At 36.3% G+C, this 19,001-nt stretch overlaps 1 protein-coding gene across 9 annotated transcripts in view; it reads left to right on the plus strand.

The window, feature by feature from the left end:
• The first annotated feature begins 2,726 nt into the window (after window positions 1-2,726).
• Window positions 2,727-19,001, plus strand: part of LOC145788571 (uncharacterized) — a 95,919-nt gene continuing 79,644 nt past the window's right edge. For 3 of the 9 annotated variants that reach the window (XR_014346011.1, XR_014346012.1, XM_028199382.2), the window contains exons 1-7: window positions 2,752-3,220; window positions 3,329-3,468; window positions 9,021-9,155; window positions 9,590-9,669; window positions 9,867-9,950; window positions 18,442-18,529; window positions 18,718-18,872. Coding sequence is in view for 6 of the 9 variants with exons in the window: in XM_028199382.2 (XP_028055183.2) it covers window positions 3,136-3,220; window positions 3,329-3,468; window positions 9,021-9,155; window positions 9,590-9,669; window positions 9,867-9,950; window positions 18,442-18,529; window positions 18,718-18,872 (767 nt within the window). In the remaining 3 variants the exon portion in view is untranslated. Of the gene's footprint in view, window positions 3,221-3,328; window positions 3,469-9,020; window positions 9,156-9,589; window positions 9,670-9,866; window positions 9,951-18,441; window positions 18,530-18,717; window positions 18,873-19,001 lie in introns of all 9 variants that reach the window. The other 6 variants (XM_082898098.1, XM_082898099.1, XM_028199390.2 and 3 more) reach the window with 5 other exon arrangements.

Genomic DNA, 19,001 nt, shown 5'->3' on the forward strand with positions numbered 1-19,001 from the left:
CTACATTGAAACAGAGAAAGGATGATGGACCAGTATTCTTTTTTTTTTTTTGAATCAAATAGAGTCAAAATTAAATATATATTTTTTGAATAATTTCATTTAGTAAAGATTAGTTTCATGAAATTTAACTTAGGAAAAAATGTTAATCTTTCCATACACTTAGTATTTTTAATTAAAATTCATATTATGAAATTCATATTTGTCATTTTTTTAAAAGATAAAATTGAGTTTAACCCCCTTTGCTTTACTCCATGTGTGATTTACCTTTGATATTTGAAAATAAGAACATAACCCCCTTATGACCTAGCACATATTTCACACTTGATGTGAATTTGGATTGAACGTCTGACGGTATAATTCATATAGTCCACAAACTAGAAGAACATTATAGTTATTTCCAAATTATATGGGTACTTTGCACATGCACATTGAAGTGAAATTTGTATTAGGGCATAAGGTATAATGCTTGGTGATTAGTGGATAATATTGTCATGTGGTGCACTTGTAACACCTAATAATTTTCTACTAACACTTAAGGAATTGACACAATTCCTTCTTCTTTTAATAAATAGATGAGTTTTATATAAATAAATATTTTTAAAATAAGATTTTATGGGTTAACAAAAAAGAAAGAGAACTTAATGGAACATGAACATTCCCAATAGGACTTTTAAGTAATTAACCCAATTATTAGGACCTCTTCCTTAAAATTTAAGAAAAACAAAAACAAAATTTGATATTGAAGATTAAATTTAAAAACAAAAAATTAATAGAGCAGTGATGTATACTGACAAAATTTGTATAAATTTTTTGGGTTTGATGCCAATCTTTCCCCTAAAAGAAATGTACATGATTTTCATTTGTAATAAAAGGCAAATTGAATCTCTAGTCGTGCAGTTTGCTTCTTGTCTCAAATCAATTTGATTCTTGAAGCTCTAATTGTATCAACTTTTATCCTTTAATTTTACACAATGCATGAATTAAGTGCAACAGATAATATCTAGTAACAAATTAGACCAAAATCAAATGCAAAATAATTCATTCAAAAGGGAATAGATCACTCACACTAATCCCTTAATTAGTTTGAGAATAATAAATTGACTATTTTAGTCTTGATTTTAATCCAATTTCTAAACACTGAATAAAGGTAAAATACTGAATAAAATTGACTTTAAGAGAACATGATTTCTTTTTTTAAAATTGACTTTATGAGAACATGATCTTTTTTTTTATTATCAAAACTCTCAAATTTTGAATTTTTCAGATTCATTTCAATTTTCAGATTTTGAATTCAATCATACAGTTTACAGTCTTATTTTCTAGAACAAAATGATCATATATATGTAAGCATGTGGACCTCGAATTGAAATTGCCAGTCCACCTTAATTCTCAATTCATCAATTTCATAATATGAATTTCAATTCTCAATTCTCAATTATATGAATTTCATAATATGACATTAACAATTCTGAATTATATGAATTTCAATTCGCATGATTTTATTCTTAATTAAAAAAAATTCCTTTTATTAACAAGCAATTTTATAAAATTTCCAATTCAATAAATATAGGTTGGTTTATTCACAATACAAAATTTCAAACCCTAATTTCAAAAAATATACAATAATTTCAACAAATTGAAAACCTTAATTTCAACAAATTTAAAACCCTAATTCCAAACCCTAATTTCAACAAATCGAAAACCCTAATTCCAAACATTAACAATTCTAAATTATATGAATTTCAAGTCGCATAATTTTATTCTTAATTAAAAAAAATCCCTGAAAACCATAGAGCATAATCATAAACCCTAACATTTTACAATTCAAAACCCTAATTCCAAACATTAACAATTCTGATTAACAATTCAAAACCCTAACACATTTATTAATTCATTTTGTTCCAAACATTAACAATAAACCAACTTAATCATAATTTCTGATTTCACAATTCAAAACCCTAACATTTTATGATTTCATAATTTCATAACCACACATTTAAAACCCTAACACATTTCATAATTCCAAACCTTAACACATTTAACCACACATTTCATAATTCAAAACCCTAACATATTTATAATTTCATAACCCTAATTTCTAATTTCAAATTCAAAACCACACATTCACAAACACAATAAACACATAAGATTGAAATGAGACATAGAGAGATAGATGCCATACCACAGAGAGAGAAAGAGCAGAGACAGAGAGTAAGAGCAGAGGGAAAGGGAGAACGAGAGTGCGAGCAGAGGGAGAGAGCTCGAGCAGAGCAGAAGAGTCGTCTGAGAGGGAGGAGATCGAAATAAGTGTAAAAACGTGATTGCAAATGAGGGCTTCTCCGTGTTTTATGTAAGTTGTAAAAGCGTGATTTCAATCCACGCTTTCATTAATGATCGGTGAAAGCGTGATTGTCAATCACGTTTTTTTAACAAAATTATATGAACAGTGAAAGCGTGATTCACAATCACGTTTTCTTCAGAGAAAAAAAAAATAATTATATGCACAGCGAAATTGTGGCTTGGATCCACGTTTTCTTCAGAATTTTTTTTTTTTATGTTAAAAGCATGATTTAACCACGCTTTTTTAATTAAAAGCTTAGTTTGCAATAGCGTTTTCACTATTCATTACACTTTAGATTCCAAATAATAAAAATGCGATTTGTAATAACACTTTTATTTAATTTGAAAATTTCATACAAACTAGGGCTACTTTGAGAATTAACATGTATGGAAAAAGCCTCGATGTGTCCAGACAAGTGAATTCGTTATCTATTCAAGTGATGTATCCAGACAAGTGAATTCTTATTCCGACAATATATTGGTTTTTTTTTCACCAAGCCCTCCATCGAAACAGACTGCAAGTCGCTTGCCCCTAACTTGGAACTCACAAAGCGTAGAATGGCTTTCTGAAGAGATGATCAATCAAAGCATCATCATCATCCCAAGTTTCACACACAAAACGCTTGTCTTACAGCTCTCCTATTAAACCCTAGAAAATTCTTCTCTCTCTCTCTCTCTCTCTTTAAAACCTAGTTTCCAAGGTAAGAAGACCTGTGTGTTAATGGCGGTCTCCGAGGAAGAATCTTCGTCTGCCAAGTCTCGATCGGGCTCAAATGGCGTCCACTATCTCGCCAAATGCGTCCTCAGAGGGAGCGTTGTTCTTCAGGTTGTCCAAGGCCACATTCGCTCTCCTTCCTCCAACGATGTTGTCTTCGGCAAGGTCTCTTTCCTCTTTCTCTTTCTAATTTCACTCTATTTGTGTACTTGCATACATTTATTCACTGTACATACATAAATACATACATACATATACATGTATATATTGCAGTGGAGTTGATCGTTGATCAGGCTTCATTAGCCTTTATTATGCTGCATTTGCTGGCCGGGATATGGTCAGAAATTAAAAGAAAAAAAAAAGGAGAAAAAAAAATTGAAAATTTTGAATCTCACTATGTGCCAATAAATGAGGTATGGTAAATTATCTTTGCTTTTGTGATATTTTTGGACAATCAAGATATATGAAAATTGGTCAGTTCTGAATATTCGGTTGCATGTTTCATTTTTTGTTACAATTGCCTTTTATATGTTGATACACATGACGGTGTGCAATTGCTTTTTCAGCAATGCTAGGAACAGAATTATTCACAGAAAATGTAATGGAAGGCTGTGATTAAACTTAGTTATGGAGGGATCCATATTCAGAATGAATCTTGACCTATCAATGCATTTTCGATGACCCATTATGAGTTTTAGTTTTGTGTTCTTAGCATCAGTGTTGCTTTTTATGTATTGATACTCACATAGATGTGCAATTGCTTTTTATGTATTATTATTTTTTTATAATCGGGTATACATGTAAAACCCCGACTAATCCCAAGACCCACACAAAACACCCCTCCACGTGGGCGGGGAAATCTTAGGCTATGCCCACAGGTGTGGCCTAAGAAGCACGGACACTTCTACGTAGGAAGTGTGTCCTGTCCGACACGACACTCTTTGGACACTCTTGAAAGCGTCTCCAACTCTTCTTCAACATGTTTTAATTAAAAAATCAAATGCATGACATCAAACATTTCATGGATACTTCTTGAACCCTCCAAATGCGACCTATATGATGTATTCCTTAATTATAACAATATTCTTCATTCTTCATAACACAACTTATGCATTTTAAATATGTTTCGAAATATTTATAAGATAAATAAATTATGTGTATTACACTGTTATATAATTGTTTTGCATTACTTAGAATGTAATAGCTATGTGAATGATATCTTGATGTTTAATTTATGAAATATGTAGCTTTTTAATGTAAAAATATATTGTGTTACAGTCTTTTTTTTATATTTATCTTTGAACAAATTATTCATATATATGACATAATAAATTCATAAAAATATCAAACTTTAACATGTCCCAAGCGTGTCGTGTCTTGCATTTTTTGAAAATTGACGTGTCGGCGTGTTGGTGTCGATGTTGTTTCGTCGTGTCGTGTCATGTCATGTCATGTCTGTGTCTGTGCTATTGAGGGTGTGGTTTCTAAAGGATTGCATTTTACGTGTATCATGTAGATGTGCATAACTGCAATATGCATGTATATGGTGGCAGGTCAAAGTTTCTGTTGGCTGGAAGTTTATATAGATATTCTATTGGGTTTTTACAGTTCAGGAGTATACCTTTAACAGTCTTTGTAACCAAAGCATGTTCATTGAATTGGTCATACCTGCTCTTTTTCTATCCACTTTTATTTTCCAGTTGCTAAAGGAAGAATATTAAAGAAATCTAAAACAATTTTGATTGCCAAATTCACACCAAAGCGAAAGTGAATTGTAGGTTTATTTTTGTCACATAATGATTTTCAGTATAATATTAAACTATTTTGGAACATTGATGTGAATTGTAGGGTACATTGATGTGATTAGGGACATGTATGAATGTGTGGTGACTACTATTAGATCGCCTGTTGGAAAGACAAGTGAATTTTCAATTACTGTGAGGTTACGCCAAGGATCAACCTTAAGTCCTTATCTTTTTACTTTAGTTATGGATGAGTTGACGAGAATTATTCGGGATGATGTGCTATGGTGTATACTCTTTGCAGATGATATCGTGTTAGTGGACGAGACTAGAAAATGAGTTAACACTAAGCAGAAGACGTAGAGAGAAACACTTGAATCTAAAGGATTTAGGATAAGCAAAATAAAGGCAGAGTACATGAAGTGTAATTTTAGTAATAGTAGCAATGGAAGTAGAGGAGAAGTGAAGATTGAGAATCAAGAACTATTGGAGGGTAAACATTTTTATTATTTAGGATCGATTATCACAACATTAGGAGAGATTGTAGTGGATGTGGTCTATAGAATTAAGGCAGGGTGGATTAAGTGAAGGAGTGCATCTGGGGTACTATGTGATAAACGAGTGCCTAGACTAGACTAAAAGGAAAGTTTTATAGAACGACTATTAGAACAGCGATTTTGTATGAGATGGAATGTTGGGCAATTAAGAAACAACATGTAGATAAGATGAGTGTTTTGGAGATGAGGATGCTAAGGTGGATGTGTGGTAAGACTAGAAAAGATAGAATTAGGTATGAGTATATTTGTGAATGGGTAGGAGTAGCACCGATAGAAGAAAAGTTGATAGAGAATAAATTGAGATGGTTTGGTCATATATGATGGAGGCCAACAGAGGCAGTAGTAAAGAGATGTGATACAGTAACAGTAAATGAAAGTGTTAGGGGGGAGGGGTAGACGTAAATTGACGTGATTGAGTGTAGTAAATAGAGATATGAATCTCCTTAATTTGACTGATCGAATGACCGTTGATAGAGCCGAGTGAAGAAGAATGATTCATGTAGCTGACCCCATTTGATGGGACTTAAGGCTCGGTTTGGTTTGGTTTTGGTACGACTATTTTTGTGTGTGGATAAGATAATTGTATTAGGAAAAACATTAAAGGGCCCAACTGTGTACACATGAAGTATATGGAATACGACCAAGAATAGTCGCCCAAAAATGTCTATATATCTACATCGATATACAACTCTCCCAAAAAGTCAACTAAGATTACAATGGAAAGTGAAGGTCATATTTCATCCACAAAGACAAGGATGCCAACACAATCCCTGTGCAGGCATAATTCAAACTTTCTTTCCCCTCTAAAGATCTGCAGTTCCTTTCCTTCTCAGTACACCATATAAGGCATGAGTGAGACATATCCTAAGGCTTCCTATCACCTCAAATCCTTTGTGCCAACGAGCAAAAATGCCCTTCATTGGTCTAGTCCTAGAATTTTGAAGCCACGGGGCAATGCAATAAAAGATGGTTCACAAGCTCTTCGATCCTCTTACACATATAGCACCCAAGTAACGTGGACACATGACACAACATAGACACGGACACGAACACAAATATGTTGACATGGTGATTTTCAAAAAATGCAGGATACAATACGTTTGGGACACGTTAAAAATTTATATTTTTATGTAGTTTTTATATGTCATATATGAATAGTTTATTCAAAGGTAATAAAAAAAAGTAATATAACACTAATTAAAATAAAAAAATTGATATATTTCATAACTTACATATCAAGATATTATTCACGTAATAATTGCAATCTAAAGAATGCATTACGTTGTTATTATGAAGAATTTTTTTGGGTCCTTTTTTGGGAAGAAATGCAAGGGTCTTTGAAGACAAATTTGGAGATTTGGATAACTTGTGGGATGATGTCCATCTTTTGACATCTTTTTAGGTTTCGATGGCTTTCCACCCTTTAAAGGGGTTCCGCTCTTTCTGATCTCTAGGGATTGGGTGTTAGTGTGCAACGTGAAGTTTCTTGTTTTCTTTTGCATTGAATTATACTACTTCTATTTTGAGGACTCCTTGTCTTCTTTTATACGTCATTTCTCTTTTAATAATTTTTTTTTGTTGCCAATTTAAAAAAAAAAGAAAGAAATTCATCACATAGGTTGAGATCGGAGGGTTTAGGAAGTGTTTGAGAAATTTCTTAGTTGTTGTTGGTATGAATTTAAATTTTTATTAGCACATGTTGCACAAGTGTCGGACACATTTTTAGAAATGCTTGTATAGTGTCATGTCTGACACAACATGCCTCCTACATAGAAGTGTTTGTGCTTTTTAGGATGGCACCAATCCCCCAAGCATTTCCCTTCCCTCCTAAATTATCAATTGTAAGAATAAGCCTACTTGGTCACAGTCCAAGAGAAGAAAGCTTCCTTAGACATGGCTTAGGACTTGGCTGTTGACTAGCTTTGTACTTTGCAAAGTTGCAACGTTGGGCTGTCATGCGCCAATTTTTCAAAGATTAATTAGGCATAAACTAATTAACCTACGCATGAGGTTTTAATAAAAAACTCATTTTCTTAATTAATTCTTTCTCAAAATCTTTTTTCTTAGTCAATTTTCAATTAATTCCTAAACTTTGGTTTATCTCATCAAAACATGCCCAAAGGCCTACAATTGAATAGCATTAGAAAACATGTCCATTTTCCCTTTATTAAGCTTAATTTGACTTTATGTGACGAAAATAAGTATTTTTGGGATATAACTGGCTTGCCTTGGGAAACGTGCCCAATCGTTATTTTAAAAGAATAATGGTTACATGTTTTTGAAAAATATGTGAAACATTCAATTTCTTGAATAAAGCTCTCCGGTACACATTCCCATGAAATGAAATAGAGCATAATATAATGGAGAAAGTGTTTATTACAAACCCAAAGATTAATTAATACAAATAATCTGACAAAAAGGTATAGAGGCATGCATGACCAATTAACCTAGGGTCTAAACTTAACAAAATAAACTATGTCTTGATGCTCACATTGACGAGCATTTATCAGTACCCACACAATGCAGGGGTGTGTGAGTATTGACACTCACCTAACAATAATCTTATTTCTTACCAAGTAAACATGCTAGTGTAGTGTCAAGTAAAATTATGCAATCAAATGCCCAAAGCCGAGATTAACGTACTTAATCTTATTAAGGCCATCTCATTTAATTAGCTCACACTGAATAATTAGATAAAAGAAATGATCCAAAATCAATAACTGCCAACAGGGTGCTAATAAACTGCTAACAGGGCAATAAACTTGGCCTTGTCAACACATACCGTGTCCGAGCTGTAATAAATAAATACCGGTCCTACCTTGATCACACCCCAAGCTCACTACGAGCTGTGCTCAGAAGAAACTCCATCCTCATACTACCACAGGCTACTACTCATCTAAACTGTGCAGTGGTCAGGGGAATAACCGGCATATAGTTGGATCCACTATCTTTCTTAAGCTTACTGGTCCACAATACCAGCTATAAGCCTATAACCTGGGCTATGTTCGTAAAATCAATAATACTAGGACTTGCGTGATAATTTGCTAGGCCAACTAATAAAAATAAATTACACTCAAATAACATAGAAATAATAATTATCAGGTTTGGAGAATCCATCTCTCAAATCTCAAATTGGATCAGGCCAATGTGCGCACGATATGAGGCAATTGATGCTTTGGGATTTCCAATTCACTAGAATATCTCTAAGTTAACCAGTAACACTGTATAAGAATAAAAACATCTAATACCGAGATCAATGAATCTATCTCTCGGATCTTGTGCTAGTTCGGGCCTGAGTGCATGCAAAACGAGATGATTGCCGCACTGCTTTCCACAATAAAGAAATTCTAATTTAATAGGATTGACCCTAGGATTATATTAACACAGTCTATTGGGCCTGGAGGGTCTGTCCCTTGAGTCCCATGTCGGCCCAAACCGAGATGACTGGATGTGCATACAATTAAGAAAATGTGAGACATTTGATAGAACATTTAGTAAGACATTTGGGGTCCCTAGCATTACTCTACAATTAATTGATGGAGTTCTAAATTGAAATGAATAGGGAAACTTCTAGGCTTAATTGCATTAATCAAAGGTTTAAATTTTTCTCGGTCATTACATGTGCCATTCTAATTTGATGCATGGTTTTTAAATGATTTCTTTCAGGAGACATCCATAGAATTGGTTATAATCGATGATGATGGAATTGCACAATCCATCTGTGAGCAGCCTGTATTTGGCACAATAAAAGATCTCATCATTCTACCATGGAATGAGAAGTTCCATGCAAGAAGCCCACAGGTCTGTTAGTTCACTCAATTTCAATGAAATTTTGTTGAGATGTTTTTCTAGGTCCCCACGTACCAAAGTGAAAAAATTGTGGAATTCTTTGAAGAACAGTTAAATATATTTAACTGATTGAAAGTTCTTGCTTGTCGGAGGATGTGTTTCTCTATAATGCCGTTATCAGATTGTTCTGGATAGGATTCTCTCTCTTCTTTGCTTTTCATTCATGATGGGATCTTTTCAGTGATTTTTTACGAGATGCTTTTCTAGGTCTCTGCTTGTCATAGTGGAATTTGAAGAGTTGTTGAGAGAGTAGTTAAATATATTTTACTGAAAGAAAGCTTTTTCATGTAGGAGGATGTATGTCTCTATAATGTTTATATTTATCAGATTGTTCTGAATAGGATTTCTCTTTCTCTCCGTGTCTCTCTCTCTCTTGCTTCTTGTAGATGATGGGGAAAGATCTTCTGGTTGTTATTTCTGATTCGGGAAAGCTCTCGTTCCTCACATTTTCTAATGAAATGCACAGGTCTTTGTTTTCTTGCTCTAACTTTTTACTTACCTCTTTTATTGCAAGAAAAATGCATGACCTCTGATGATAATATGTATATATATTTCCTGTTTTTTAAATGTCAACTTGCCAAGACATTCTTTTTTTTTTTTCTTCAAGGAAACTTACTTTTACATTACATAAAGCTTACTTTTATTTCACACTTGTTGGAGTAGGTTTTTCCCATTGACACACGTTCAACTTTCTGCTCATGGCAACTCAAGGCATCAAGTTGGAAGGATGCTGGCTGTTGATTCTACGTAAGTGGCTTGTCTTGCTAAAATCTGGGAGAAATATTTATCTTTGATATTTGTACATCAAAAGAGGAATAATTTGACTAAGTTATTTATGAAACTTTCATGTGGTTACCTGCTAGTCTAGGCTTCATGCCCCCACTCTCAATCCCCAGCAGGGAAAATTACATTGACCTCCCCTAACGTTTAGCAAAATTGTAGGAACCTCCCCCAATGTTTCTAAATTGACAGAGACCTCCCTTATCAGGCATGTTTTCCACTCTTTTACCCTTAATTATTTGTTATTGGGTAAATTACACTGCACCCTCTGAGGTTCGTTTTTAATCCAAAATTTTTCTCACATTTTGGAAATTACACTCACTCCTTATTGGTGCTTGTCATTTAATGTGAAAGATAAACTTTCTATATTATCCTTACATATTAATGCAAAAAGATATTAATATCCACACTTATCTATTCTCATCTTTCCTCCTGGGTTTGTAGGAAGGGAAAAATAGGTAATAAGGTAATTGTAATTTATTATAAGGGGGTAATAATGAAATTTAATATTTTCCATTAATCCCATTAAGAGGGGAGAGCACCCCTATTCTCATGACAACCATTTAAAATTTTTTAAAATTTTGTTCTCTGTTTACACCCCTCATATTACGGGTGCGTCTATTTACACACTACATTTAATCTCACAATTTTAACCTTAGGTCAAATGACCACAAAGGACAAAGGGCTATGATACACACGATTTGTATAATTACCATAAAGGACAATAATAAATATAATACACATCAAGAATCTTAAACATTATTTACGTATCTTGTCTCTCAAGAATTGAAAAACCCTAAAACAAAAACCAAAAACCCTTAAAGAAATAACAAAAAATATACGTATTATTGAAGATTTTGATTGGATTCAATGATGGATGCATCTGACAATACTGGTTTGGAACAATGGAGCAAAGAAAAGGTTTTTTTTTTCATTTTCGTGTACTTGTTGAGTGGTAAACTGTTTGTATTAGTTCGGTTATCCAGAGGCGAATAATATATTCATGTTCAACTACCTACAACCGAACAAATTGTATATGTTCGGTTTCATAGTGTTGAACATACTCCAATTATTCGGTTTATAAGTATCGAACAAGCACCAATTGTTCGGTTAGAAACAGTCGAACAATTCTTCTTAGTTCAACTCTATACTGTCGAACACTTATAAACTCTTCAATCTAAGCCAAATGAGAATTCTCACCTACTATATCTACAATGTGGAGTTGTTTCCAACTGTGACGACAACGAGCACCACCGGCGTCTTGAGGAGTCTTCACCAATGGTTTTGTTCACCACTGGTTTTGAATGGAGGGGGAGATGGATCGTGGATGGGGGTGGGGTATGTGAGGGTAAAGATGAAAGATTGTGGGTGGGGTGTGTGAGTAAGGGTAAAGATGAAAAGTTGTGTGTATTGAGTAAATTGTTTATTTATCAATTTATTAAAGGTGTGCCTTGAGATGAAAAGTGGTGTGTAAATAGAGGCACCCTCATATTACGTGTATTTACAGTGCTCATATTACAATCCTACCCTCATCCTTAACTTCTAACCTCTTGCTCTCTTTTTCTCTTTCACTCTCTTCCCTTCTCTCTCTCTCTCTCTCTCTGTCACACACACACACACACATCTATGGTTTCGAAGGGTGACGGCTAGGGTTTCGAAGGTTGTGGAAAGGGGTGGTAGGTAAGGTTTTGCAGGTGGTGGGAGGAGGTGGAACGACTTGTGGGGTAGGGAGGGGGGAGGTTGGGCTTCATCAGGGAGAGGAGGGGTTGGTGGTCTCGTGTAGGTAGGGAGAGGGGCTATGGGGAGAGATGGAGGTAGAGGGGCTGAACTAGAAGTATCAAATATTTTTTAAAGAACCAAATTAAAATTTTATTGACTTTGTGATGCAATTACATATTTTTCTTGAAATCCAACGCAATTTTTTTTTATTGATTTGTCAAAATCTTCATTCAAAAGATTCAAACAATAATAAATATGAATAAAAACATTTATGTTATAGCACCATAATTAAATGGGTTAATTACATGGACCCCCATGAGGTATCTAACAATTATAGAGGCCCCCCCTTAACAAATCCCTTATGTTATAAGCTGACCATATAGCCAAACAACGTCTATAAAAATATTTCCCTATAACTAAACAACTCAATCAGCCAATACAAACCCAATCCCTCTTTGCAGAGTCGGTGCCCGCACGGGATAACAGTGTTTACAGAGTTGGTGTTGCATGGGTTCGATTGCAATGGTAGTGTGGCTGGGTTTGAGTTGGTGGAGGGGCTGGGTTTGAGGTGGCAAATATGGCTTAATGTGAAGCTCCTCTGATTCATTGCATGACTTGCTGACACCCCCAAATTCCATCAACACCATTTTCAACACCAATTTTACTAATAACAAACAGCCACTTCCTATATATACTTACATAAATGCATAACACACACACACATATATGTATGTACATAATACGTGAAAGAGACAGAATCACCTCATCCCCTCAACTTTCTACTCAGATCTGAAATTTGAAGTTGAGAATTTTTCCTTCTCCATATTTCTCAACAAACCTAAGCTACATGTTTGTGTATATATGTACATATACACCAATCCCTTTTCTTATATTCAATTTTCCTTGAAAGCATGAATTAACTCTCAAAGAAAGTAGCAATCAATGGTGCAAAATTAAAATTAAAAATACTCAGTCAGTTTGTATATATATATGTATATTGTCTAAGTTTGATGACATATGTAAATGGTGAGTTTGATTATTGAAAGAAGTGGGTTTATAAATCTATTTAGATGTATGTAAATCAATGGTAGGTGTGGATTTGATTGTCGTGCAAATTGATCTATGCTTAATGGGGAAATGGTAGGGATGGGGAAATGGTAGGTGTTGGTGGTTTTACAGAAAAATAGGGAAATAGCAGGGAGGAGTATGTTTGGTATTTAGATTAAGGTTGTCTGGTAATATAAAAAGGGATACAAATAGAAGGGTAAAAATGTAAAATCACTTTTGCTGTCAATTGACAACTTTGACAGGGGAGGTCAGTGTAATTTCATAAACTATAGGGGGAGGTCCCTGTATTTGTCAGATACCTTAGCGAAGATTCGTGTAAACCCTAATTAAATTCATAGAACCTTTCTGTAGAAATTTAATGTATAAAGAGAAATGATTGTATTATTGATTGTTGTTTTGATCTCTATTACAATGATTCATGATTCCTATATATAGAAGAGGGTGAGTGTGTAGTAGGTAAGGAGTAGGTGAAGTGGAGGTGGTAGTGGTGTAGTGGGTTAGGTTTAGTGGAGTAGGTGAGGTGGTAGTGGTGTAGTGGGTTAGGTTTAGTGGATGAAGTAGGTGATAGGTTTTAACAGCCCCCCGCAAACTCAAGGGGGATAGGAACTAGCCAACTTGAGTTTGGAGAGAGTAACAAAACAAGAAAATAGACGAATACATAAAAGAAAAGAGGATAGGAGACACTGTATGGTCGTGTCAGACCGATGGTGAAGACACTGTATGGTGGTGTCATAACGTTGTAGAGGACACTGTATGGGGGTGTCATAACGTTGTAGAGGACACTGTATGGTGGTGTCATAACGGTGTAGAGGACACTGGATGGCGGTGTCAGACCGATGTAGAAGACAGTTTATGGGGTCATGTCGGACCGTTGTAGCAGACAATGTTGTAACAGTGGTTGTGACAGTTTACAGAGTCTTGCTGGACCCTTGTAGAAACTAACCGGAATCAATGTCGGGACAGTTTACAGAGTCTTGTCGGACCCATGAAGGAGCTAACCGGAATCAATGTCGGGACAGTTTACAGAGTCTTGTTGGACCCTTAAAAAGTCGCACCCTCAAAAGGTGTGCCCAATCTTTCAAAAGGCGTGCCATCAAAAGGCGTGCCCAATCCATAAAAAGGCGTGCCAAATATGATGGCGAGGCACGTGAGGGCCTTGGTTGGCGCGCCCGTTTGTCGTCTAGCGTCAAGTGGCGCGCGATACGCGTGGCTGCCTCGGCTATTTAACCAAGGTTGATGCTGAGGCTGAGGCAGACAAAAAACTGCTGAAAATCCTCTGAAAAAAACTCTTCCTTTGCTGAGAGAGAAACTCTGTAATACTCTGTAACCAACCCGTCTCTGAAACACTCCGCAACATGGCCTCTTCTTCCCGTCCAGCTACCCAGAACCTGGCCTCCTCTTCCCGTGGTCTGCTCACGCTCTTTCCAGAACTGAACGAGTCCACAAGAGAAATAACTGGTGCGGTGGCCAGTGAACCTCAACCAAACACCTCTGGTTTTGCTCCGTTGAACTTTCCGATGCGGTCGGTGGAGCAAAAAATGGCGGTGCAAACTGATATTGAGGCCAATCAGTATACTCTGAAGTCATGTGTGGAAACCATGACTGCGGTCACAAACTTGTCGCACCGGCTGCAGAGTAGGACAAATGAGGTGCAACAGTTAAACTCCCAGCTGGCTCTGCTCCAACGCATGTATAAGGATGCGCGAGCAGAGATAAGTGTGCTAAAGGCAGAAAACAAGGAGCTGAAGCGGAAGGCCACCGTGATGTTCCGATTTGGAGGTCCGCCATATGCTGTAGTGGAGGAGCAGGGAGGAGGCAACTTGCTTGGTGGTCTAGGAAGCACGGAGGCAACACCGGCAAGGGCCACCCAGGACGGAGGCAAGAAGAAAAGACCGGCGGCTGAGTAGAGAAGAAAAATCCCACTGTGGGTGTGGTAGTTTTGTTTTTGTTTGTGTGGGTTTTTTTTTTTTTTTTTTTTTGATGTAAAAGTGTGATCGGGGTTGATCCCCTGATATGAATAAAATGACAAGGTTGTGGAATGTTGTTGGTGTTATTTTGTTTAATAAGAAAAATAAAATAAAAGAAAATAATGGATAAAGAAAATAGAGAAAAATATTTGTGGATGGGTGATAAGAAAAACAGCAGTGTGAATTTTTTTTTTTTTTTTTGGTGGAATATAAAATAAATAATAATAAGAGAATGGAAAACGGGTGATGCTTACTAACAAGGGATAGGGAAAATATATTATAATAAAATATATATATATATATATATATATATTAAAATAAAAGAAAAGGGTGAAAGAACGTGGATGGAATAAATTAAGAGAAAGGAGAGATATGATGAAAGTGGGTTTGAAAGTGGGAAAAGATGAGAGAGGGAGATAGAGTGGGTGCATGATGATGATGTTGGGTCCATGGAGAGAGAGAGAGGGATGTCCAAGAAGCTTGTGCTTTTTACAGTTACACATTACCCAAGCTGTATGTGAAGATGCATGTTACTGTCTTACACTTCTGCAGGCTTGGTATTCTTTGTGGGGCACTTGCAACACGTGACATTGAAAATTGTATTCGAAAATGATGACATCTTCAACATGAAACGTCTTGGAAGCAGCCCAGGCCTTGTAATCAATATTCCCAATGATGGTTCAACCAGCGGAGTCCCCAACCTTGTACACTGCTGCCATTGAAACCTTCAAGCCAGCAAACATGGCTACCAACAACAGAGCCACAGCTCTACACCCCACACCCAAATCCATGGCTAAGAGAGAGAGAGCAAATCGGGAAAAAAAAACAGCAGTGACGAGCAGAAAAGCAGCGCCAGAAACGCCAACTACGACGACGAGTAAGAGTACAACCACGGATATGTGAGAGGCGAGGTGAACGGCGATAGAGGCTAGACGATGATGCGGGTGCCGCCGCCGACATAGCGGAGGAGGGGTGCAAGAAAATGTTGGAGCCTGTGCTTTATGCTAAGGAGAGATGAGAAGGTGGTACGGCGGGTCACGGCGATGATGCGGGTGCCGCCGCCGACATAGCGGAGTTGGTTGTCGTGAGGCCGGGGAAGGATCTTGCCGCCGAAGCTGCACATGAGGCGTACATGTGGCTGGGTGATGGTGTCGATGCTCTGATCTTGAAGGTGAATGTTGAAGAAGTCAAGGTATGTGTAGAAAATAAGCGGAATAGGTTGAGGTCCGGCGGGCGGCCAAGGCGAGGTTGCCGCCCGCCGGTGAAGTCGATAAATACTAAGGTCTTAACCTTGCTCTGATACCATGTAGAAATTTAATGTATAAAGAGAAATGATTGTATTATTGATTGTTGTTTTGATCTCTATTACAATGATTCATGATTCCTATATATAGAAGAGGGTGAGTGTGTAGTAGGTAAGGAGTAGGTGAAGTGGAGGTGGTAGTGGTGTAGTGGGTTAGGTTTAGTGGAGTAGGTGAGGTGGTAGTGGTGTAGTGGGTTAGGTTTAGTGGATGAAGTAGGTGATAGGTTTTAACACTTTCCATTCACAAAAATTAAATTCATAATTGGAAATAGTAAAAATATAAAATTTGAGATCAAAGAAAATTATAAATTAATAAGCATACTTGATATTTGTGTAGCTATTGTTAAGCAATTAAGACTACAAATTTTCATACCCAAAAAATAAAAGAAAGGTTAGATCACCGATGACTTAGTTTGGATATGGAAAAAATTTTGATACACACACAATGGCAGAGAGTCGAATACATGGGTTGGATTGAATTTGAAAAGAGGTAGACAAAGTATGAATTTTTATTTGGTAAAACCCCTAAAGACAAATAGAGATTCAATGAGAATCTTTACCAAAATGGATTTTGATAGTATTATAATCAAGGTGAAATTCTTCTATTAGGTATTGATAATTTTTTAGTAAAAAATAAAAATGCACTCAATGCATATGATGGAGGGACTTTTTTAACTTCTATGAGTGGATGGGACCACTCATTTATACAAAATGCTTGATTTATTCTTCTGAACATATATTTTGTACTAGAAAAAATATTTAGGGTAGCTATTAACTGTATTTTGATGTACCGTATACTTGGAAAGGTTACTATAAAAGAATTTAAAAAAATTTAGGTGGGGCTATGGCCCTTCCTTAACTCCCCTTAGTTCCGCTCTTAGGGTTGGGGGTTGTAGTTGTAGGAAGGAGGTGGTAGGGGAGTCATGGGGCATCAAGGAGGGGTGGCTAGTGTTGGGAAGTGGAGAGGAGGCGGGGAAAGGAGGATTTAGGAAAGGAGGTGGTGGAGAAGGGAGGAGAGGGGGTATAGGTTGGTGGAAGGGGGGAGGGGTTGAGGGAGAGTGGTGGGGAAGGCGGTTAGTTGGGAGAAAGGGTTTATGGTGGAAGGTAGAGAGGGGAAGGGGGGGGGGACTATTGCGGCGAGTGGGGTAGGTTTGGGGGATGACAATGGCGATTGTGGTCAATGGTGTGGGGAAGGGTGATGCGCAGTATAAAAAGCTCAAGGAAAGCTGAATTCAAAGAAGCAATGATATTTGGATGTTGGCATGACGTCAAAGAGAAAGTGATTAGAAGCTTATATAATTATATTTATAGTATTATTAGAGGTGTATTTTATAATTATATTTATGTTTTCTTGGATTTTAAGCTTAGGGGTATTTTGGTAATTTGCATAATTTTTGAACACGTTGTGTGGGTCGCCCATGGGTCGTCTCATGGGTCAAGTTATTTAATTAGTCTTTGTTTTAGTTTATTATTTAGTCTTAGATTAATTTTGGAAGTCAAAGATATTATGATAGTTTCCTTTTTTGGTTATAGTTGGTTTCGGAAGTCTCCCAGTTCTCTACAAAGCCATGTAATGCTTATAATTTAATAGACTTAATATTTTAGAGAATTTTTAGAGCTTTGAAGCTTTCTTATGGATTGTGTGATGCAATCAAACCCTAGGTGTGATGCCTAAGGGGTTTTAGGAGTGCCTAAGGGGTTTTAGGAGTGATTCCTAGACCTATCCGCTTCTTCTCCTTTCTTTCTTTATTAAATTTCAGCGCTTTCACAGGCCCAGAACAGCCCTTACATCGCTGACCTGCATCAAAGGGTCATGACAAGTGGTGGAGGAAGGAAAGGAGTGGCGGCGGTGTATGACAGTGGTGGCAGGCTGGTAGAAGGTGATAGCGAAGGGAGGTTATTAGTGTCATTTTTGAAATTGTGGGGAGGTCTCTGCAATTGTCATAAACTTCAGGGGAAGTTAGTTTAATTTATCCTAAAATATTTATATGACTTCTAAAGGGTAAAAGTGGTATTTTTGAAAAATAAATTGACGAGCTTTGGTATTTATCAAAAAAAAAATAAAATTGATGAGCTTTGCACTTCCCATTAACATTAGTAATAGAGACGGTGGAGACGGGAATATGTCATGTGCCAGTGAACTAGAGCGGCAACCAGTGTCATTTTCGAAACCTCAAGGGGAAGTTCTTGTAATTATGAGAGAATTCAGGGGAGGTCAATGTACTTTACCCAAAATAAATCAATAAAACCTTTTCCTAGTGTCCTTATTGTGGAACTTATTGGATTACTTTTGCAATATTAAAAAAATGTGCAGGGCTCATTGGATAGCAAAGGCACAAATCAGTATGAGCATCTGGAATTCATTTTGATGTAGTTTCTTTTATGTTTTTTTCTTTGTTAGTGGCTGCTTCATTGCTGCTAGTGCATTTGAGGATCGATTGGCTATGTTCTCAGTTTCAATGTCTGCTGGCAGTGATATCATTGATAAGGTTGAGTTACTTGTTTTGTTTGCCCTGTCTTGGAAGAAGTTAATCTCTTTATGAAAGTTGAGAAAGTGTAATACTGTTTAGTTCCTTATGATGATATAAGCATTCTACATTTCCTTATAAAAAAAAAAAAAAAAAAAAAACTTTCATAGATGAATTAATAAAATTCTTGCATCGTGCCATCATTTCAGAGAATATTTTATCCTTCTGATAATGAAGGAGACTCAAGTACTGCCAGAGGTCTCACCAGTATTTCTGGTACTATATGGAGCATGTGCTTTATTTCTAGAGATTTTCGTCACGCAAGTAAGGAGCACTACCCTGTATTAGCCATTCTACTGAATAGGTATGATGATACATCACAAATTCTTATGGAATTGTTTCATGTTTTCTGTTCTTCCAAATAGCTGTTGGTGGGTACTCTCTCTCTCTCACTCTCTCCCCCTCATTCTTTTTCTTCTTTTTTCCTGGAGTT

The sequence above is a fragment of the Camellia sinensis genome, chromosome 12, assembly GCF_055761805.1.
Source record: "Camellia sinensis isolate YWXY chromosome 12, ASM5576180v1, whole genome shotgun sequence".
NCBI classification, from domain to species: domain Eukaryota; kingdom Viridiplantae; phylum Streptophyta; class Magnoliopsida; order Ericales; family Theaceae; genus Camellia; species Camellia sinensis.